The 24,395-nt window shown below is 39.6% G+C and overlaps 1 protein-coding gene across 2 annotated transcripts in view; it reads left to right on the top strand.

Moving 5' to 3' along the window:
* npepps (aminopeptidase puromycin sensitive) overlaps window positions 1-24,395 on the top strand; it is a 221,343-nt gene that overhangs the window by 85,614 nt on the left and 111,334 nt on the right. For both annotated transcript variants that reach the window (XR_011955143.1, XM_072561298.1), the window contains exons 2-3: window positions 8,911-8,995; window positions 23,626-23,703. Coding sequence is in view for 1 of the 2 variants with exons in the window: in XM_072561298.1 (XP_072417399.1) it covers window positions 8,911-8,995; window positions 23,626-23,703 (163 nt within the window). In the remaining variant the exon portion in view is untranslated. The remainder of the gene's footprint in view (window positions 1-8,910; window positions 8,996-23,625; window positions 23,704-24,395) is intronic.

The raw sequence follows: 24,395 nt of genomic DNA, 5'->3' as shown, positions 1-24,395 counted from the left end.
ATCATGGGTCAGTATTGGAGCACAATGTGGCCACCTTTTTCCTTTGCCCCTCAAACCCTCTGTATGAACTCTAGTTTCATCCCTACTGCACTTGGAGTTGTCGATGAACCTGAAGTTTTCTCTAGCTGTTGTCACTAAAGGAATTTACTCAGTATTGCTTGGTTACATCGCACCACTCTAAGATGCTTACTGAGGCAGAACCCATTAAGAGGTTGGCGTCCTGGGAAGAAATTACCATGGGGTCATTAGCAAAGGCAGAGGAATGATGGTAAGTCGCCACTTATGTGCCCTCATTTAGTGGGAATGGGTCGGTGGAGTTTGGACTTGATTTATTTACTTAATTCTTAAGTACCTTAATTTCCATGTCTGAGCTAGGAGGGCTGGATTAAAGTCCCACCTGCTGTAGGGGTGAGTCATAACATCCATGGACAGGTTAACTTTGAAAAAACAATATCTTAATTAACTTAATTCTGGTGGAGGGGGCATGTTGTTGGGGTTTAGTATGCCACCATCTTGCCTAGTTAAGTTCCCTTTCCAGATCTCCAAGTGTTGTCTCTGAGATAGAAAGATTTCACTCCGTGCTTCTCATTTATGTCCTCAATAGTTTACTCTTACTTCAGTTTCTCCCCTGCCCTGCCCTGCCCTGCCCTTCCCTTTACTCTTTCCTCCCCCCCCCCAAATTGTCTCATCCTAGCACTGAAACTTCCTCTACATCAATGTTCAAACCCCAGATTCTGTTATTCAAAGTTCATTCCAGTGTTTGTACACATGGATGTGCAAGGAGCAGAGTTTTGTATTATCATAACCTTCATTCACATCTTTCTCCTTTTCCTCTGCTAAAATTGTTCATTCCTGGAGCATTTTCTCAGGGTCTGCACCTTAGCTTTATTTTCCCATCGTTAACATTCCCTTAGTAACAAAAATCTATTTAATTTCTCATGAATGCTTCACTGTCTTAGAATCCTGAGCCTTTTGGGATAGAGAGCATTTCAAAATGTCATTATGCTTTCTGTAGAAAATTGCTTCCTGATCGAGGCTTAAATCTTAAAAGTTCAATTTTCTTTATTTATTCCACCAGAAAAAAATAGTCGATTTGTATCTCCCTTATCAAAAGTTGCTAAGATTTAAAATACCTTAATCCAATCATCTCCAAATGTCTGTATATTTGAAGTATTATAAAATTACGAACATTTTACTGGTTTTAAAGTTTTGAATTTTTTTGGTGAATGTAGTAACTGCACTGTGCAAATTTGAATGGCCATATGCCTTCATGAATTGTTATGTAATTATAAATTAATAATTCAGCGGTGCACCTTTTTAAAAAATAAATATATATTCAGGTACTTGTATTTTGAAGGCTTGAAGTATTGTCCATAACACCATTTACTGTATATGGCAATAAAACCAAACCGGCTATTCCCATAGTGCAGTGGCTACAAATCCTGTCAAAGAAAAGCATAAACAGTAAATTTAAATAAGAAATTTAGTGTTCTGTTCAGTGCACTTCTTTTTAGAAGGAAAAGGTGTACAGGAATCTGCAATGATTCTTCTAATAGGAACTAACATTTAGTCTGCAACATGCATCCCAATGCCAGTTGTGCATTCAGTATAAAATTAGCACTGCCTCATCTAAATCTTACCTCTTAAAAACAGACACCCACTAGTTCTATTACTCTTGTATAAATAATATATTCATAAAAACTACTTTACTTTACCACATTTACCAAATGTAAACTTAACTTGAGTGAAATGTGGGTTTTTTTTGTATTGCTTCAGCTTATTTGGCCTTTATAACGTGTGACCCTGAACAATCAAGCTTTGTCTGTTTTCAGTAACTGGATACACTCTTAGATAGCAGCGTGCTACAAGAAGATGATTATTACTAAACTTTAGATAGCCTCCAGTTGAATTATTGCTCATAAACATCGACACTTTTGCCAAGTTCTTCAGTGTTTGTGTCCTTGAGTGAACAATTAAATGAGGCTTTAATACATCTAAGAGATTTCAAGTTGGCTATGTGATTGCTTAAATATGGGAAGTATATATGAGTTAATGCAAATGTACTAATAGTTTTCAGCTAAGCAAAGGAAATATCTTTTCTATCAGGATTTAGTAAAGAATCAAAGTTTACGTATCTACGTTTCTGTTTTGGCTCTTTAGCAGTCTTTCTGCTGAGTCAGATTGTGAGCTCAAATGCTCCTCCAGAGCTTGAGCACCTCCTGCATAAGAGTCATAGAGATGTACAGCATGGAAACACACTCTTCAGTCCAACCTGTCCATGCCAACCAGATATACCAACCCAATCTAGTCCCACCTGCCAGCGCTTGGCCCATATCCCTCCAAACCCTTCCTATTCATATACCCATCCAAGTCCCTCTTAAATGTTGCAATTGTACCAGCCTCCACCACATCCTCTGGCAACTCATTCCATACACGTACCACCCTCTGCGTGAAAAAGTTGCCCCTTATGTTTCTCTTATATCTTTCCCTTCTCGCCCTAAACCTATGCCCTCTAGTTCTGGACTCCCCGACCCCAGGGAAAAGACTTTGTCTATTTATCCTATCCATGCCTCTCATAATTTTGTAAACCTCTATAAGGTCACCCCTCAGCCTTCGAAGCTCCAGGGAAAACAGCCCCAGCCTGTTCAGCCCCTCCCTGTAGCTTAAATCCTCCAACCCTGGCAACATCCTTGTAAATCTTTTCTGAACCCTTTCAAGTTTCACAACATCTTTCCGATAGGAAGGAGACCAGAATTGCACACAATATTCCAACAGTGGCCGAACCAATGTCCTGTACAGCCGCAACATGACCTCCCAACTCCTGTACTCAATACTGTGACCAGTAAAGGAAAGCATACCAAACGCCGCCTTCACTATCCTATCTCCCTGTGACTCCACTTTCAAGGAGCTATGAACCTGCACTGCAAGGTCTCTTTGTTCAGCAACACTCCCTAGGACCTTACCATTAAGTGTATAAGTCCTGCTAAGATTTGCTTTGCCAAAATGCAGCACCTCTCATTTATCTGAATTAAACTCCATCTGTCACTTCTCAGCCCATTGAACCCTCTGGTCCAGATCCTGTTGTAATCTGAGGTAACCCTCTTTGCTGTCCACTACGCCTCCAATTTTGGTGTCATCTGCAAACTTACTAACTGTACCTCTTATGCTCGCGTCCAAATCATTTATGTAAATGACAAAAGGTAGAGGGCCCAGCAGCTATCCTTGTGGCACTCCACTGGTCACAGGCCTCCAGTCTGAAAAACAACCCTCCACCACCACCCTCTGTCTTCTACCTTTGCGCCAGTTCTGTATCCAAGTGGCTAGTTCTCCCTGTATTCCATGGGATCTAACCTTGCTAATCAATCTCCCATGGGGAACCTTGTCGAACGCCATACTGAAGTCCATATAGATCACATCTGCTGCTCTGCTCTCATCAATCTTTTTTTTAACTTCTTCAAAAACTCAATCAAGTTTGTGAGACATGATTTCCCATGCACAAAGCTATGTTGACTATCCCGAATCAGTCCTTGCCTTTCCAAATACATGTACATCCTGTCCCTCAGGATTCCCTCCAACAACTTGCCCACCACCGAGGTCAGGCTCACCGGTCTATAGTTCCCTGGCTTGTCTTTACCGTCCTTCTTAAACAGTGGCACCACGTTTGCCAACCTCCAGTCTTCTGGCACCTCACCTGTGACTATCGATGATACAAATATCTCAGCAAGAGGCCCAGCAATCACTTCTCTAGCTTTCCACAGCGTTCTCGGGTACACCTGATCAGGTCCTGGTGATTTATCCACCTTTAACCATTTCAAGACATCCTGCACTTCCTCCTCTGTAATCTGGACATTTTGCAAGATGTCACCATCTATTTCCTTACATTCTATATCTTCCATATTCTTTTCCACAGTAAATACTGATGTAAAATATTCATTTAGTATCTTCCCCCATTTTCTGTGGCTCCACACACAGGCCGCCTTGTTGATCGTTTGAGGGGCCCTATTCTCTCACTAGTTATCCTTTTGTCCTTAATATATTTATAAAAATCCTTTGGATTCTCCTTACTTCTATTTGCCAAAGCTATCTTATGTCCCCTTTTTGCCCTCCTTATTTCCCTCTTAAGTATACTTCTACTTTCTTTATACTCTTCTAAGGATTCACTCGATCTGTCCTGTCTATACCTGACATATGCTTCCTTCTTTTTCTTAACCAAACCCTCAATTTTTTTTTAGTTATCCAGCATTCCCTATACCTACCAGCCTTTCCTTTCACCCTGACAGGAATATACTTTCTCTGGATTCTTGTTATCTCATTTCTGAAGGCTTCCCATTTTCTAGCCATCCCTATACCTGCGAACATCTGCCTCCAATCAGCTTTTGAAAGTTCTTGCCTAATACAGTCAAAATTGGCCTTTCTCCAATTTAGAACTTCAGCTTTTAGATCTGGTCTATCCTTTTCCATCACTATTGTAAAACGAATAGAATTATGGTTGCTGGCCCCAAAATGCTCCCCCACTGACACCTCCGTCACTTGCCCTGCCTTATTTCCCCAAGAGTAGGTCAAGTTTTGCACCTTCTCTAGTAGGTACATCCACTACTGAATCAGAAAATTGTCTTGTACACACTTAAGAAATTCCTCTCCATCTAAACCTTTAACACTATATGGCAGTCCCAGTCGATGTTTGGAAAGTTAAAATCCCCTACCATAACTACCCTATTATTCTTACAGATAGCTGAGATCTCCTTCCAAGTTTGTTTCTCAATTTCCCTCTGACTATTAGGGGGTCTATAATACAATCCCAATAAGGTGATCATCCCTTTCTTATTTCTCAGTTCCACCCAAATAACTTCCCTGGATGTATTTCCGGGAATATCCTCCCTCAGCACAGCTGTAATGCTATCCCTTATCAAAAATGCCACCCCCCTCTTGCCTCCCTTTCTATCCTTCCTGTAACATTTGTATTTTGGAACATTTGTATCCTGCCAGTCCTGCCCATCCCTGAGCCATGTTTCTGTAATTGCCATGATATCCCAGTCCCATGTTCCTAACCATGCCTGGAGTTCATCTGCCTTCCCTGGTAGGCCCCTTGCATTGAAATAAATGCAGTTTAATTTATTAGTCCTACCTTGTTCCTGCCTGTCCTAACTGTTTGACTCACTTCCGTTCTTAGCTGTACCCGTATCAGATGGATCTCTTTCCTCACTATCTCCCTGGGTGCCACCCCCCCCCCCCCCCCCACACACACACACACACACACACACACCTTACTGTTTAAATCCTCCCAAGCAGTTGTAGCAAACTTCCCTGCCAATATATTAGTTCCCTTCCAATTTAGGTGCAATCCGTCCTCCTTGTACAGGTCACTTCTACCCCAAAAAAGATTCCAATGATCCAAAAATGTGAATTCCTCTCCTATATACCAGCTCCTCAGCCATGCATTCATCTGTTCTATCCTCCTATTCCTGGCCTCACTAGCTCGTAGCACTGGGAGTAATCCAGATATTACTACCCTCGAGGACCTCCTTTTTAAATTTCTGCCTAACTCTCTGTAATCTCCCTTCAGAGTCTCAACCTTTTCCCTTCCAATGTCGTTGGTTCCAATGTGGACAATGACCTCCTTTGGCCCCTCTCCCCTTGAGAGCATTCTGCATCCTCTCTGAGGCATCCTTGATCCTGGCACCACGGAAACAACACACCATTCTGCTTTTTCTCTGCTGGCCACAGAAATGTCTGTCTGTACCGCTTGACTACAGAATCCCCCAACACAATTAACCTCTTGGAAGCCGACATACCCCTCGTTGCATTAGAGCCAGTCTCAATATCAGAAACTTGGCTGTTCATGCTATGTTCCCCTGAGAATCCATCACCCCCTACATTTTCCAAAACAGCATACCTGTTTGAAATGGGTATATCCACAAAAGACTCCTCCCTTAGGTGCCGACCTCTCTCACTGTTCCTGGAGTTAACCCATCTATGTGACTGTAGCTGAGACTTCCCCCCCCCCCCCCCCACCCCCCTTCCTAAAACTGCCATCCATCACATACTATTGCTGTTGCAAATTTCTCATCGCTTCTATCTGTCTCTCTGACCAATCCACTCGATCTGATAAGATTCTGATCTGATCCGATCTGATAAGAGATTGAATTTAGATTTTTTTATTTGTGAATTGTTGTGAGATTTGTGAACGGCACTCTATGTAGCAATATCTGAGCTGAAATGCCAGTATACTACAGTTGGAGTACTGCACGTGATAAAACAGCAAAATCCTGTGGCTGAATGAAGATTCAAAGCCAAATGCCATAACTTCAAAGATATCTCTTGTTCCTGTTTTTAAAAACAATCTTAAAATATGCCATCAACGTCAGAGTTTCTTTACTGTTTCATGGGATATGGGTGTAGCTGGCATTTATCGCCCATCCTTTGTTGCCTTTTGAGTAGGTGATGGTGAGCTGCAATCTTGAACTGTTTGGAGTAGGTTTGGTAGAAATATATTCCACAGCACTTAGAAAGTCACATTGTGAAATATTTCCAAGTTAAGGATGATGTGAGACTTGGACACGAAGAGTCAAGGTCCTATGCATCCCTTACCCTTGTTCTTAAGGCAATAGAAATGCTGGGTTCTTCAAGATATGAGACATTGCACGTTTCTGGTGTGTGCAAGGAAGAAGAAAAATCTTCAATTCTTCAGAAGTTAGCATACTAGTGTTCTTTAAACTTTGACAAGATCAAGATAACTCTTCAAACTTGCCAGTGTCTATCCTTATCCCTCTGCTTTTCCTTCTTGCTCCACCCCAGCCCCCGAATTTTCCATTGCCGCCTGATTCATTCTGTCCTTGTTAGTTGAGCTGTTCGTTAGAGTAGGATAATGCATAACTTTAATGTCATGTTGAGTCATAATTAGATTTTAAATCAGGCATTTGATTCATTACCAAGACTTACAATTTGGCTTCAGTAGAAATTGTCTATCCTTTCCTCAATTCCAATGTCAAGAGGCGCATTTAATCACCTTCATTTCAGCTCAGCTTCACTATTACCTCTTTTGATCTCTGAGCTGTACTCTATATAAAGCTGCCAGTGTTTCTCTTGCTTCTTTCTTCAGTGCTCCAATTTTAGAATCTTTACCAGTCGCTACTCCATGGCCTTGCAAGCTGTACATTTTTTACATTCCTACAGTATAATTGATATACTCACTCTTATAATTGATATACTTTGAATTCCCCACTTGATGCTGAAGCTTCAACCATGCTGCTTGCGCTAGAGACCTAGTTCCCTAAATGACACTAGCCTGTAATTTTTCAATCTATCATCAAAGGCCTCATCAACACCACTCCTTAGTCATTTCTGAATGATTCTGCATCCATTCACTACTTTAAGTAAAATGTTTGAATGCCCACTGATTAAGTGCAGTTTTGCTGAAGAAGTGTAATTTTTTAAAAGGAAAACCTATCAATTTTTGGTTCAGCCGTCTTGCTTCCTACACCGAGTCCAAACAGATCTTAGATACACAGTGCTAATTGTAGTGGTTAACAGTGAAATGCCCAAAAGAGTTATAAGGAATAACTCTTCATGAATCTTTACATTCCGTTTAACTCCAGGGGAAATAACATGTGTGTCTACACTTCCTTGCCCCTTCCTAATCTTACATGTTTCTACGAGATTGTATCTCATTCTTCTAAATTCCAGAGAACATAGGATTTACTCAGTTTCCTCACAGGATGACCCTCTCATTCTTGAGATCAATCTTGTGATCATTTGTTGTACTAATTCTAATTTTAGTATTGATTTCCTATATGGAGATTGAGGGGGCGACCTTGTAGAGTTTTATAAAATCATGAACATGAGTGGGGTGAATAACTAAAGTCTTTTTCTCAGATAAGGGGACCAGAGGGCATAGGTTTAAGGTTGGGGGAGGGGGGGGGGGAAAGCGGGGGAGAGCTTTAAAAGGGACCTTAGGGATAACTTTGTCATGCAGAGGGTGGTGCGTGTTTGAAATGAGCTACCAAAGAAATGGTGGGGCAGGTACAATTACAATATTCAAAAGGCACCCTGGATGGATATATGAATTGGAAGGGTTTAGAGGAATATGAGCTAAATGCCGGCAAATGGGAGTAAGTCAGATTGGGATGTCTGGTCGGCGCAGTTGGATTGGACCAAAGGATCTGTTTCTGTGCTGTCTGACTCTATGAAAGCTACTTTCTGAAGGTGAAAAAACTACTTCATATCAAAGATGTCAGTTATTGTAGATTAAAACTGTAAATTGAGTGACAGTAATTTGATATTTTTCAGCAAAAGACTTGGAAAATCTATGATGATTAAATCTTACAGAAGATCAAATACTTCTGTGACAAATTTAAGAAAATGTTTTATGCTATCCAGCTTATTCATACACTATGTGGAATTTAATGCATATTTTCTTTCAAAGTCTGTAGTTCAACATATGTCTGCAGGTTTACACAACACTGGATGGAAGTATAGAAGATATTTTAACCACTGCATCATACAAATAGGTTGAAACTATAAAAGGGTGGTTTTGCAGTGGTAAAATAAGGGTTTATGCTGATTTACTCTCCCATATGTGATGTTTTTGTTGCCAGCTCTTCCATGTCAGAGAGATGCTGCCTGGTATTTCCCCCACGTCAAGAGAATCACTTATGCTAGGTTGTTCTTGTTCATCTTTACACAGTGAGCAGTCATGGATTGAGTTTCCTACTTCCCTTCTTGGTCATTGACTGTGAGATGAAAAATTGCTGAATTAAATTTCTAAAATGGGAGTGTAAGTTTGAAATGAGAGAGCATTTAAGACCAAATAAATTCATTAAATGAGATATAATCAAAAGTATGTTTCTAGTGATTGTAAAATGTATTTCTGTGTTTACTGTTCTAACATTTAGACTTGTGGTATCTTTGCAGGTAAGACAAGCAACAAATCAGATTATGATGAACTGTGCTGATATAGACATCATAACAGCATCATACGTTCCTGAAGGTGGTGAAGGTAAGCATGATTTTCTTCTTTCTAGTTTTACTTTTAAGTTCCTAAAACTATAGCTCCCGTATTGGGCAAGAGCATGATTGCACGATGCCAGTTGTATAATTTTACCAAACATTTAGTTGTCTATGTAACTTATGTAAAATTGAGCAGTTTTCCAATTTAAACAAACCTTATTGTATATTCAAAATCACCACCCTAGAACATTGAGCACAGCGGAGGATGTAATCAATAAAAACAACAGCAATTCACTAAGGATTTTTTGTCAGCTTTTTGCAAATCCATGACTTCTACCAACTAAAACAACAAAGGCAACAGTCGCATGGGAATTCCAATATCCGTGAGTTTTCCTCCAATTTACGGATCATCCTGGCATAGAAAAATTATAACTACTTCGTTGTTTGGTCAAATTCCTGGATCTCTGTCCCTACCAGCCCTGTGGGTGTACCTACGCGTGACTATAGTGGTTCCATAAGGTGGCTCATCCCATCACCTCAAGCTATTAATGATAGCTAATAAATCTGTGATGCTCACATCCTAAGAGCGAATGTAAAATAAAGTGCTCCATGCTCATCCAAGGTTTTGCAAGCAGATAAGCTTGCCCTTAAACCACCTGCCAATGAATGTCATTTTACATTGTTTAACCTCTGCCAAAATATGCCAAAGGTAATTCATTACCTGGGGCACTTTGATATTTAGATCAGATGAGGTGCTATATAAATTTAGACATTTCCTGTGATGTTACCCATGATGCGGAGTAGGCTTATAAATTTCAAATTAATTATTCAAACAGCAATCAACAAGATTTACTGGGCATATACATTTTATACTCTGCTTGGACAGCAGGAACAATTTCTTGTAATCTTTTGTCTTCTTTCTGGCTGGAGAATTGTTTTACCTCTTCTCTTGAAGTTTTGTGATCCCAGCCAAGTAACTTGCTTCCAAATATAGTTGTCATGCTTTTTTCTAATTTGCTTTTCAAATAACTATGCTACGCCAAAAAAAAGGTTTCATTCTGCAAGTCTGTCTCGTAACTCAGTGCTAATCTGGATCATATTTTTTGCATCTCCCTGAGCTACCTTGAATTCTGTGATGTGCCAAAGTGAATTTTCCCATATTCAAAATCTGTTTTTGTCAAGTGTTCAAAATAATTTTTGATACAATTGCACCATGACTTGCACAAAGGCTGCCACAAACTCGTGTGTCAGCACATTTTAAGTAGCTTCATTGTAACAGCTAATAACGTTATCTGGTCTCTTTGATTATATAATCTCTGTTGTCGTCGTCTCATGTTCTACCATCACCATGCCTCCCCTCCCCAAGTCAATTGTTATACTGTGCTGGTTTACTGTTCCTGTCCAATTGTCAGTGAAGCAGGTCCATTGTGTAAAACTGCTTTTGACTCCGCACTGACTGGCATAGGTCTCAACAATCCTAATCAGAAGTATCAAAAAAGCAACATCCCCAGCTGAGTTGTTCTAACATAGCATTAGACAACACAATTTAAAGACAGTCCCAAATATGATACGGTGATAACTTAGATACAACATAAAGGTGTCAAAAAAATTTCACCATTTTGAAGATATTAGGATGCTTGCAGCAACACAGAAATTAAGTGCACATTGCATTAATATTCCAAGTGGACTTAGATACTGTAGTATAATGCAAAAAAACCTATGCCAAATGGTTTACTTCAGCAATGACCAACTTGATTTGTTGGGTCAGTGTTAGTTAAAATTGTAACACACCTTTCTTTATCTGAACTTGCATTGCCAAACAATTAATGTTTGGGAGACCAGCAAGAATGTTAACTGCTTCGGATATTCAAATGTGTTTGCGTACCCATTGTTTCCATGAAAATGTAAAAATTAAGCAGCAGCTTTTACCCTTCTCATTTCACTTCAGATTCAATTTTGTTTGACTTCAGAAGTGGTCATCTTCAAAATAAGATTTGTCTCATTGAGTATCTCTATTTTGTACTGTGTTTTGAGCTAAATATAACCGGGGAGCCTTTTGTGACAAAGAAGACAAAAGAGGAGCAAAAAGAACTAGGAACTTAAATATTTGACCACAAATTCATATTCCCTTTGTGGGAAAATCTAAAGCCAGAAATCATAATCTTAGGAAAGGGGTCCCTTGTTTAAATCAAAGATAAGGAATTTCTTACGGAATTTCTTAAGAGTTTAAACATTAAATGTGTAAACTATGTATGTTACACATGTTAAAAAAAAATGTTATGATGAAACATTGGCAAATGAAGTTAAGTGTGGAGAATTATGAAGTTTCTACTTTGGCAGGAAAAACAAAAATAGTGTAAATGATGAGAGGCCGTGAAGTTTCGGACTTCAAAGGGACTTGTGTGTCCCTGTCCACGAATTACTTAGTTACATGCAGGGACAATTGAACAGGCAAATAGTATGATGGCCTCGTTGAAAGAGGATTTGCTACAGAGGAATCTCGATTATCTGGCATTTGATTATCCGAATATCGGATTATCCAGCTAGATTGCGAGGTCCTGATGCTTGGCTAAACTGTTATCCAGCTTTCGATTATCTGGAATTTGATTATAAGAACACAATATCCCCATCCATATCCTTCAGATAATTGTGGTTCCTCTGTATAGCAGTAAAGATGTCTTACTGCAATTATGTAGAGCGCATCTTTGTAGTTGGACGACATTTGGACTATTTTGTATAGTCTTTCTCCCTTATCTGCAGAAAGATTATACTTGCCATAGAGAGTATGCAACAAAAGTTCAACAAACTAATTACAGAGACTGAGGGATTGTCTTATGAAGAATGCTGAAATACTCAAAGCTTTTTATTGTTTAGAGTTTAGAAGAATGAGAACTGATTTCATTCAAACACACAGAATTCTTAATGAGGCTTGATGAGGCCTGACTGGGTAGGATTGCTGAAGCCAGGTGACCGTCTGTGAGGCACAGGCCATTTTAAATTGAGGTACAGAGACATTTCTTCACTTGGGTGGTGAAACTTTAAAATTCTCTGTCTCTGAAGGCTGTAGAGTTTCAATTGTTGAGTTTAAGACAGACTGACAAATTTTCTGGTGGGAAAGATTCAAGAAAATTATCTTGAAGTAGCCTTAATCTAACTGACTGGTGGCATGGGCTTAAAGGGTTGAGTGGTCTACTCCTGTTCCTAACTTTTATTATCTTATATAAACCTTAATTGGCACAGCTGTTATACTGAATGTTTTTATCAAAACCTGTGAAGTGATTTTTCCCAAATGGAGTTTAATTCACTAGATGGATGACCTTCTACAAACTGGATTATTTTATGAATGTTGCTTTTTATTCATTACAAATTATAGAATCTCTACATTGTGGAACCAGGCCATTCAGTCTATTGAGTCCACATCGACACTCTGAAAAGCATTCCACCCTGACCCACCCTCCTGTCCCTCCACATTTCCCATGGTTAATCCACCTAGCCTGCACAACCCTAGACACTATGGACATTTTAGCATAGCCAGTTTACCTGACCTGCACATCCTTAGACTGTGGGAGGAAACCAGAACACCTGGAGAAAACCCTCACAGACACAGCAAGAACGTGCAAGCTCCACACACAGTTGCCTGAGGCTGGAATTGAGCCCAAGTCCCTGGTGCTATGAGGCAGCAGTGCTAACCACTGTGACACCATGCTGCCCCATGGAAATGGAAACTTAAATTGGATAAAGAGATTTTCAAAGGTTCAGAAGTATGTGCTCGACAAGAAATTTGTTTTTTTTTTAATGACTTTCAACACTACAACCTGATAATTCATAGCATTAAGCAAATTCTATTGTCAATTGTAAGAGTACTAAAATGGTTAGTTCATAATCTTATTAAATGTAAAGCAGAAATATTTGCCTTCTTTGGACATTTACATTATAACAGTATCATTAATTTATGTATCGTGTTACTGTTTACATTTTCTTCAAATAAGCCCATAAAATATAGGAGCGCAAGTAAGCCATAGCATCCACTGAAATCCCTCAACTCTATTTTCTTCCCTTAATTCCTTAAACATTTTCCTTTTAAGATAAGTGTGTCAGCAACCTAAATTGAACGCAATCGTCTTTGTTACCTTTTTTTAAAAAAAAATCTAAAATGCAGGTTATGAAATCAAGCCAATTGCATTAGTTCAGCCACTTCCACTTTGTTTACTTGGGGGTGGCTGTCTAAAGTTAAAACCAAAAAAGAGTGCCTGTGTATTGTCATTATTTTCCATTCTAATAAAAAGTCCAAAATTGTCATCTTTTGTTTACATCAAGGAAGTTCAGGATTTATTTTGTGAAAGTGAGTGAATAACTATATAGTGAAAACCAAGAGTGTCCATTTATTTTCCATGTTTCATCTTCAGAAAGTGTTGCTAAGGGAGAATGATCATGAATCATATAGATTTTGAGTCTCCAGTTTGTCATACTGTTATGAAGGTGTAGAGGTGTGCTGTACCTTTGAGAGTTGAAGAACTTAGAAAACAGAGTGCTGGAGAATTTACAATGTAACATTTGGTCCAGCATCTAGTAGTACTTGGGTTGTTATGAGACAAAAAAAAAATTCGAAATTGGCCAATCAGTTTAAATTATGCCCCAAGATTCTAAACTCCAATCAAGTTTGAATTTGGTATTTTGACAATATTAAAACCAATCAAATGATCCGATGTTTTGGGGTATAAATAGTAAACAAATTGAGCAGTTGGAGGAGAACTACCAAGCCACCAACAATTGCATACTGCCTGGAGAATAGCTCCCTTAAAGGTATCTTTATCTATCAATGACCCGTGAAACAGAAACCCTAAGAAGAAGACTGATGAAGATACAAAGAGAAGATTCAACAGCTGGCTGGTTTTGAAATTTGAATATTTTGGTAAATTTTAATCGGTGGTTTTATTGGACCAGTATTATAGAAGAAAAAGTAAAAGATACGTTAGAGAAAGGAGTTGTAAATAGTGATTAGTTAATATTCTATGTTAGACTTAAAGAACAAAATTCTTAATTTTTTGCACTTTAAATAGTGACTTTTGGGATAGTTCTTGGCCTTTTGAATTTTCACAGACTACCGCACGGGGTAAATCTTTTCTGTGTTGCTGGTTTAAATTGGTGGGGAGTTTACCCCATGTCGTAATGTTATGCTTGATAACCTATTTATCTGAAAACTACATACAAATTGTTCAGACTGGTCTATCAGATAACCCTTTTTAACTCTTGGTTGTTTACCGAGGCTGGACTCATAATTGTTGTTCCAGCAGTAGCAATCATTTACTGCACAGTGGGGCGTTGTGATTCAAATTCTGGTGTTATATTATTTTCTCCTGCTATTATGGAACACAAACTAAATTGTCATGGTGCAAAACGGAGACACCACCTGGTGATCTGGCTCAGCAACAGAGAGTATACAACTAAATACAGTTTACTGTCATCGTGCTGTCAGCATTTGGGTTGTGTAAAGTGGGGACATGTTTTGAACAAAATACTAGAATGACTTCTGAAAACAAATGTTTACCCCCCTCGTCCCCAATCATCACTGCCATCCCCTAAATGTTTCTCATCTACATTCTGCCTCTGTACCACCTGATGAAAGACTTGATGGCAGGTTCAATATATCAGCTGATAACACTCTGCTCTATCTTTCCACCATCTTTGTTGATTACTATAGTATTGTCAGTTTGCTAATCTGCTGCTCATCCAAGTGAACTGTAATTTTCTCCAGATGAACATTAGGGAAGATTGAAATTGATAACTTTGCCTCTCCATCACCTATTGGTTTAACTTAAACTTCATGGTTGGTAAGCTTGATATTCTGTTTAACTCTGTATTTTCTTCTTCAAAGCAGCAACTATTTCTAATTTCCTTATCACACATCTTTATTCTGTCTTAGCTCATCTAGTGGTGAAACCTGTCGGCCAAGCTTTTGTCCCTCCAGGTATTCGAGAGCTATCCTAGTCAGCTTTCATCTGCAGCAGTTCTTGATCTGTCATTTGTAATTCTCATCCGGTTTAAATCCCTTGGCAAACAACCTGTATAAACCATCTGTATAAACTCCTTAAGCTCTACAATTCTCAGATTATGGGCAAATGAAACTTTGGTCTCGTGTGTAACTGGCACACCATTTGGCCCATAATTGGTGGCCATTCATTTAATCAGCTAGATCCTAGACTCTAAGTTCTATTCAACATTAAGCAGTCAAAATTGTGAAACATATTGCAGGGGTAAATAGCATTAAATTCCATTTGTTTTTCGATGGTTGAATTCTGTTCTTGTGTATTCAAATGTTTCTGAAAGCACTTAATGGTACATTTAGAACATTTTGCAGAGAGAGCAATCTTTTATAAACTGTGAAATTTTTGTCAGAAAGAATTCTTTTGTCAGTTCTGTCTACATTAGTCACAACCATAGATGTGATTAGTTGGACCGAGTTTTTGGAGCAGATTTAACTTACTTGTGATTCTGACAAAAGTTCAGAAAGAGAAAGTCAAACTTAAAGTTCCTCTTGTACAGAACAAAGAGCTTATGGAGTTCCTGTAATGGCAAAAGGAAGCAGGAAAAACAAACTAGCCATTGCTGACATTGCCGTACAACGTACTTTTAAAAAAAAAATCTGTAATCTCCGCTGACTTGCAACCCTCTCAGATCCCTCAGCTCTTACAATTTTGGTCACTTGCACATGGTCAATTTTCATTGCTTTATCTTTAGCACTGTGCCTTTCGCTGCTTGGCCCTGAGCATGCCTTGCTCCTTTTAAGATGCTCTTTGAAAATTAGCTCATTGACCATATATCTTGGCTTAGTATTTTCTGACATATTCTGTTGCTTCTGGACAACTCCTTGGAATGGTTTGTGACATTGAATAAATGTAAGTGTTGCTCAGCTTAATCAAAAGTTACAGAGAAGCTCCATGTGGGAGAGGGGAAGCATAGGTTTATGAGGCAAAAAGATATGGCAGCAATGCAGGGCAGCTATCAGGATACAAATACCTGGAGTGCATCAGAATATACAAATGTAGCAAACAACAGCAGTAGAGTCTTAGGACCAAATGTGGTAAAAACGCAAAATTAATGCCTTTTTACTTAAATTCATGTTGTACTAAGAACAATGCAAATAAACTAACAACACAAATGGAGCTTAAAGCCTTATAACCATTATGGAAACATGGTTACACAGGTCAAAACTGGAATATCTCTGAAGTAAATATTCAGGGATATGTTCATTTTCTAAAGGATAGGGTGATGGTTTAGCTTTGGTGTGACGTGGAATAAGTATGGCAGCAAGAAATGAACTTAAATTGGAAATTGCAGAATCCATGTAACAAGTAGAAAGGGATAACAAAAGGAAGAAATAGCAGTGGGTGCAGTCTAAAGCCCCCCCTAACAACAGCTATGCTGTATGGCAGAGAATAAATCAAGAGATGACAGGTTTAAAAAAAGGTAGAACCTTTACCTGGCTACCATTAAGCCTCTCTTAGATGGGGAAGATCAAATTGGCAACCACTAGTAGTCATGAGGAAGAATATCATTACTTGTTCTTTTGTCTCCCTCTTTTTTTTGAATAGGGATGTTAAATTGACAGCTTTCCAATTCTCTTAACTTTTCCTGAATCAGTGGATTCTTAGAAGATTACTTCCAGTACATCCACTACAGTTATAGCTACTTTTAAAATCCTAGGCTGTAATCCCATCAGGTCCAAGGGCAGCGTTCCTTTTAATGTTACTACCAGCTGTACAGGCCTCCAAGGCCTGTGATGGCAGTGACTTTCCAGAACCAGAAGTCAGTGCCACGGTCAGCATGCCATTGCCAGCTGCTGTGTGCAGAACTTCTGAGCAGCTGCACATGTATACAGTTTTGAGAGGATGTCATCTGGGTCACTTACCAGCCTTTAGTGCTATTAGTTTCTTCAATATTTTTTATGATTTTGCAATGTGTTCAGCCCTTCTGCCATTTCCTGGTTTCTTATTATTATTGTCCCATCCTCATTCATTTAAAAGGCCATAAGTTCACTTGAATCTCTTGTCTTTTTTATATATTTAAAGAAGCTCTTACTCAATTTTTATATTACACGCTGGTTTACTTACATAGCTCATTTTCTCCCTCATTAAATTTTGGTCATCTTTTATGTTGGCTATTGCAACTTTCCCAGTCCTATGGTTTGCCACTAGCCTTGACCACATTGTATATTTTTCTTTAAAGTTGGTACTGTCCTTAACTCCCTTGGTTAACTATTGTTGGTTTATCCCCTTCCTGGAATCCTCCTTCCTCACTGGGTGATATCTTTGCTGTAAGTCTTGAACTGTTTTGTTAGGTGTCTGCCATTGTTCCTTTAACCATCTTTTCTGCTAAACTCCTTTCCCTGTCCATTTAAGGAATCTCTGCTGTCAATACCCCCATTAGTTTAGTGCAGTTGTTTCCAAACTAAGTTTCCTACTGTCAAACTAAATGCTAAATTGTATCACCTTATGGTTAATATTTCCTAGGGCATCTTTTATCTGATAGTATTTCTTAAGCCTGCCCATTACACTTAGTCATAGAGATGTATAGCATGGAAATAGACCCTTTGGTCCAACTTGTCCATGCCGACCAGATATCCCAACCTAATAGAGTCCCATTTGCCAGCACTTGGCCCATATCCCTCCAAACCCTTCCTATTCAAATACCCATCCAAATGCCTTTAAAATTTTGCAATTGTACCAGTCTCCTCCACTTCCTCTGGCAGCTCTTTTATTACACGCACCATCCTCTGTGTGAAAAAGTTGCGCCTTAGGTCCTTTATATCTTTCCCCCCTCATCCTAAACCTATGCCTTCCTGTTCTGGACTCTCCCGCCCCAGGGAAAAAGACCTTATGTATTTATCCTATCCGTGCCCCTTATGATTTTATAAACCTCCATGAGGTCACCCCTCAGCTTTCGATGCTCCAGGGAAAACAGCCCAAGCCTATTCAACCTATCCCTATATCTCAAATCGTCCAACCCTGGTAACATCCTTGTAAATCTTTTCTGAGTCCTTTCAAGTTTCACAACATCCTTCCAACAGGGAAGAGACCAAAATTGCACACAATATTCAAAAAGTGGCGTAACCGACATCCTGTATAGCTGCAACATGACCTCCCAACTTCTATACTCAATGCTCTGACCAATAAAGGAAAGCATACCAAGTGCCACCTTCACTATCCTCTCTCCCTGCGACTTGATCAGATCCAAAATAGTCTGATTGTTCCATTGTTAGTATTGCCTTGATATTTTTGTTTCTCACTTGGCTGCAATAATTCTTCAGAATGTATCCTTCATTTGCTGGACTACTTTGCATCAGCTTCTCAAATTTGAATTGCTGCTCCTGGTATGTTACTTGATGCTACCAATGCTCTGCTCCATCAGTGTTTCCAAAAGATTTTCCTCAGTGTGCCCATTTCAACACTTTGACGAAGGTGACTGGTTCTGCTGAATAAAAGGCTTGGTTTTCCAGCTGGGAGAAGCTCCCCTCTCTTATGAACTGAACTGAACTGAACTCATGAGCCTTCTGAACTAAATGCAAAGCTAAAACTAACAGCTTTTTGGCCTGTTGTAAACTCAGCAGTATAAATATTCCATTCATTTTACACTGAAGTGATTCTGCCAATCAATTGACTGAAATCATATGCTACCTTTGAGTTGCTATGTCTGGATCACCGTAACAAATGATTTTCTGATCTGTTTTTTAAAAAATTGCATTCACAGAACAGACTCATGTCCAGTTGCTTCTATTTTAAAGTCAAAATTCCAAATTATCATACATATATGAGACACCTCTTTATACCACTTTGGATGGTGGACAACTTGCTTCTGCTTGGGTTCTATGGGTTCTGAGATATCTGATAACCCCAAAAGGTAAACTCACCACATCTAGAACAGGTGGACCTCAAAATGTCGGACAGGTAAGGTGTTTAGATTTGTGCATTTTCTCTGACATCTCAATTTGCTCTGTGGATATCCCTTTTATGTATTCTGTATCTTCCCAAGTAAACCACCTCCATTATGTTTAGTCACAAACTTAAGGGTTTCCATGAGTTGGCGGGGATGTTTGTTCTCTTCAAGGATGCTTCAGGGATATTCCTAAAGCACTTCTGTTCTGGTAGATTCCTGTTATGACCTAGTTCAGTGTAGAAAGGTTGTTTGAGGAGTCTGATGTCAGACTTATGAATTGTGTGTCCTGCCCAGTGATTTTTCATGAAGTAGGTCCTCTTTATTATACCCGCTGAAGAAATAGACTGGTTATTGGATCATTAGTCACCAACCCATTCACAAGTGCCTCCAGATTATTTTTCACTCATTTGCAAGACACTGGCCAGAGACTTATTCTGTGTGAATTTAGCTATTCATCCCCCAGATTTTACTCTCAACTAAATCGAGCTCTATCAGATTTATCTGTGTAAAAGCCAGCTACTTTCAAGGCTGTATCTGGATAATCTTGCTCTTTTGACAACTCGTGCATCCTGTCTCCACTTGACTTATTTTCTTGCCCTTGCTAGACTGACATTGGAATCATTCTAATTTCAAGGCATCTCTATTTCCTGTTTTCTCTGCTTTGTTTAATAGGCTGTGTTTCTCGAATTCTATAAACCCAGCTACATGACAATAGACAATAGACAATTAACGCAGGAGTAGGCCATTCAGCCCTTCGAACCTGCACCACCATTCAATATGATCATGGCTGATCATTCCTAATCAATATCCTCTTCCTGCCTTATCTCCATAACCCTTGATTCCACTATCCTTGAGAGCTCTATCCAACTCTTTCTTAAATGAATCCAGAGACTGGGCCTCCACTACCCTCTGGGGCAGAGCATTCCACACAGCCACCACTCTCTGGGTGAAGAAGTTTCTCCTCATCTCTGTCCTGAATGGTCTACCCCACATTTTTAAGCTGTGTCCTCTGGTTTGGCACTCACCCATCAGCGGAAACATGTTTCCTGCTGCCAGAGTGTCCAATCCCTTCATAGTCTTATATGTCTCAATCAGATCCCCTCTGTCTTCAAAACTCAAGGGTATACAAGCCCAGTCGCTTCAGTCTTTCAGTGTAAGGTAATCCCGCCATTCCAGGAATTGACCTCGTGAACCTACGCTGCACTCCCTCAATAGCCAGAATGTCTTTCCTCAAATTTGGAGACCAGAACTGCACACAGTACTCCAGGTGCGGTCTCACCAGGGCCCTGTACAGCTGCAGAAGCACCTCTTTGCTTCTGTACTCAATTTCTCTTGTTATGAAGGCCAGCATGCTATTAGCCTTCTTCACTTCCTGCTGTACCTGCATGCTTATCTTCATTGACTGGTGTACAAGAACACCCAGATCTCTCTGTACTGCCCCTTTATCTAAATTGATTCCATTGAGGTAGTAATCTGCCTTCCTGTTCTTGCCACCAAAGTGGATAACCATACATTTATCCACATTAAACTGCATCTGCCCACTCACCTAACTTGGCCAGGTCACCCTGTAATCTCCTAACATCCTCATCACATTTCACCCTGCCACCCAGCTTTGTATCATCAGCAAATTTGCTAATGTTATTGCTGATACCATCTTCTATATCATTAGCATATATTGTAAAAAGCTGCGATCCCAGCACGGATCCCTGCGGTACCCAACTGGTCACTGCCTGCCATTCCGAAATGGAGCCGTTTATCACTACCCTTTGTTTCCTATCAGCCAACCAATTTTCAATCTAATCTAGTACTTTGCCCCCAATACCATCCTTTATAATAGACTCCAGCATCTTTCCCACCACTGAGGTCAGACTAACTGGTTTATAATTTCCTGCTGTCTCTCTCCCCCACCATTCTTAAAAAGTGGTATAACATTAGCCACCCTCCAATCCTCAGGAACTGACCCCGAATCTATCGAACTCTGGAAAATAATCACCAACGCATCCAGGATTTCCCGAGCCACCTCCTTCAGTACCCTGGGATGTAGACCATCAGGCCCTGTAGACTTATCAACCTTCAGACCTAACAGTCTCTCCAACACCAAATCCTGACAAATATAAATTCCCTTAAGTTCAGATCCTTCAGCCACTGTTACCTCAGGGAGATTGCTTGTGTCTTCCCCAGTGAACACAGATCTGTAGTACCCATTTAATTCTTCTGCCATTTCTTTGTTCCCCGTAATATATTCCCCTGTTTCTGTCTTCAAGGGCCCAATTTTAGTCCTAACCATTTTTTTGCCTTGCACATACCTAAAAAAGCTTTTACTATCCTCCTTTTATATTATTGGCCAGTTTACCTTCGTACCTCATTTTTCCTCTGCGTATTTCCTTCTTAGTAATCCTCTGTTGCTCTTTAAAAGCTTCCCAGTCCTCCGTTTTCCCACTTATCTTTGCTATGTTATACTTTTTCTCTTTTAACTTTATATGTTTCTTAACTTCCCCCGTCAGCCATGGCCGCCCATGCCTCCTCCTGGGATCTTTCTTACTTTTAGGAATGAACTGATCCTGCAACTTCTGCATTATACAAAGAAATATCCGCCATTGTTCCTCCACGGTCATGTCAGCTAATGCTTTTGTCACAATCCTGTGAGACTGACCATTTTCCTTTTGGCTCTGTGGCATAATGTAGAGGTCCATCTCCACCCCCCGGCCGCCACAGTGGTTTGCTGTTCCAATAAATACAAGACCCACTAATATAACAAAACAGAATTTAGGCTCTTAAAATTATAACCAGGTTATGGGCCTTCCAGAATGTTTTCTGTCGCTCTCACTTGGGGTCTCTGTCCAGCTGACCCCTTATATATCCATGATGTCATAACAATGTTTCTTGTGGTGGATTAGTCTTATGTTGTCAAAACAATCAGATTTAAATTTAATAGGTTTTTGGTATATAACTGCCTGGTTCAAATTGATTGGCTAAATTCAAAACCCATTGTCTTGGCAAAAGCTGCTGCTTGGCCTGCTCACTGTCTGGCCTTTCAATACGAATGTTTTAGTATGGGCTGTCTGTGCACCCGCTCTTCGACATATATTTTAAAATCTCTAAGCAGCAAAGAAACATCATATTTTAAAGGGATCACGCAATGCTTTTCCTCCCCAGCATTTTACAATTTTACACACTTCAAATTCTAACGTCCTGTCTCCCAATCTACAGTTGCTCTACCCAACTGTGAAACACTGAAACGTCACCTTGAGCCCATTGTATTAAAAGTGCTATGCAAATAAAAGTTAAAGTACTATCAACTTTAAACACTTTCAACACTTCTCTCTTTTGCTATCATGTTTTAATGTAGTTGAACTTGCCCCATGATTTCTAGTGCTTCTCCAGAGCTGCTAATACTGTAAGACATAATTGCAGCTTTGAGGTTGAAGTCTCAGATCCAGGCTTATTTCATTGCTGCTAATTGAGGATGCGCATTGTCTCATGCATTAAAGTTTGGGCTACAATCTACTGGGGTTATTTTTGTTCAGTGGATCAGTTGGCTGGAAGCTAGCTTGCAGTGTGGAGCAGTGCCAACAATGGGAGTTCACTTTATGCACTGGCTGAGGTTATCATGAAGGACTCTCCTTCTCAAACTGTCTCGTCATCTGAGGCATGGTGACCCTCCGTTTAAGCCATCATCAATCACATCTGCTTAATGGGAGAGCACCCCTATGGTCCAGTGGTACAATGACGACTTGACTTTACGTTGAATTTTGTTCAGGGAGTAGGTTCTCAATCATGAAGTGTTTCTGCAGGAACAGCGCACCTAAGACTCATCTTCCAGTTAATTTTTTTTTAAGCTGTATGCACTTTACGTATTGCTGTAAATGCAGAGATGGCTTGTGTTCAAAATGTTACAGTTGTCTTTTAATGTGAGCAGGAACTGCTGCAGATAACTGCCATGAGTTCTTGCTTGTATTTGTGTTGTTAATTCTTTACTTACAGTAGGAACTGGGAGCCAGTGAGCATATTGTTCTGCTCAGTTTGCATTATAAGTAGTCGTTGATGAGGAGAAAAAAAGCGTATAATCTTTATATTCTTCGGTTAAGGAGGAAGAACATCTGGCAAAGACCTGGCTCCTGCTCGCCACCATCAGTGTAGGTGCGGCAACCTAGTAGAGAACACATTGATTTGTGATACTGTTCACAGTCAAACAGTTCATTTGCACTCACTGTTGGTAACTAATGGCCAGTCTGGCAAGGTACTCCAGGCCTCTGTGGGAACTGTATCATGGTGAAGGATAGGGATGTCAATAAGGGGAGAAAACTGCAAGAGGGGAAATGAAGATGTCGTTTTGAAACTTTACTTAAACTTCAATAGCAGAGTTATCTGGTTGTGATCAAAAAATAAGCAGTAGCCAACTTGTCCTGTTCGAAGGCAGTCTGCTCCACATGTTTCAATTGGTAGTTCATTGTTGTTCTAGCACTTAAGTTTTTCTTTTGTCCAGATATTGAAAGCTATGACATGGCACATTTAAAACTGAACAGTCATTCATGTCTGTCCCCTTTAGGTTGTCAAACATTTCTTGACAATGAATACCAATCTGTTTAACAGGAAGGCAGAAGACCGTTGCGAATAAATAAACTGCATTATATAGTTGGTCCAAATTGTTTTGTCCTCCTTGTGGATCAGTGCATTACATAAATATAAAGGTATAATTATTAGTTTGTTGTTTGTTTATTTTAATAAATGTATGCCTTTCTACAGAAATAAATGCAACAGGATTCAACTATCAAAATGAAGATGAGAAAGTAACACTCTCATTCCCTAGTGCTCTACAGAAAGGTAACATTACAAGTTTAATTTGGTTTGCACAACCTTTTGGTTCACTTCTGATACCTGCATTAGAGGGGGGGAATAAATCTCATGTCTCTGAATTTTCCAGTCTCTTTGGTTTCTCCATTTACAGTCAGAGATGTACAACACGGAAACAGACCTTTTGGTCCAAATTGTCCATGCTGACCAGATATCCTAACCTAATCTAGTCCCATTTGCCAGCACTTGGCCCATGTTACTCTCAACCCTTCCTATCCATATACCCATCCAGATGCCTTTTAAATGTTGTAATTGTGCCCATTTACAGGTAGAAATTCTGATGTATGACCATTTTGATATGTGCCAGGAGTCAAAATTACAATTGTGATCTTCTGGCTATGGTTTTCTCAACGTTAACTTCAATGGATGGAAACATGTGGGCTCAGACTTTGTGAATGGATTGTTCAAAGTGATGCTTTGGAAGTTTTTTATCTAGTTTCTACTTGAGATTGGAAAATCCACCTATTATGGCATTAGACTAATTCTTAAATTATTCAGGGTATTGTCTCTAAGAGCCCATTCCATGTGTTGATTTATGTATGTGCTCTGAAGAATGTCTTGATCAACTATTAAAAATTGAAAGCGCCCATGCCTAGTCTGTTGTGTGGATAATTGCATTTTGTTGGATTTTTAAAAAACATATTCTGGGTTACAGAGAAAAT

This window comes from Chiloscyllium punctatum, chromosome 42, assembly GCF_047496795.1.
Source record: "Chiloscyllium punctatum isolate Juve2018m chromosome 42, sChiPun1.3, whole genome shotgun sequence".
NCBI classification, from domain to species: domain Eukaryota; kingdom Metazoa; phylum Chordata; class Chondrichthyes; order Orectolobiformes; family Hemiscylliidae; genus Chiloscyllium; species Chiloscyllium punctatum.
Note: the sequence above shows the minus strand (reverse complement) of the source record. Positions and strands in the feature narration are given on the sequence as shown.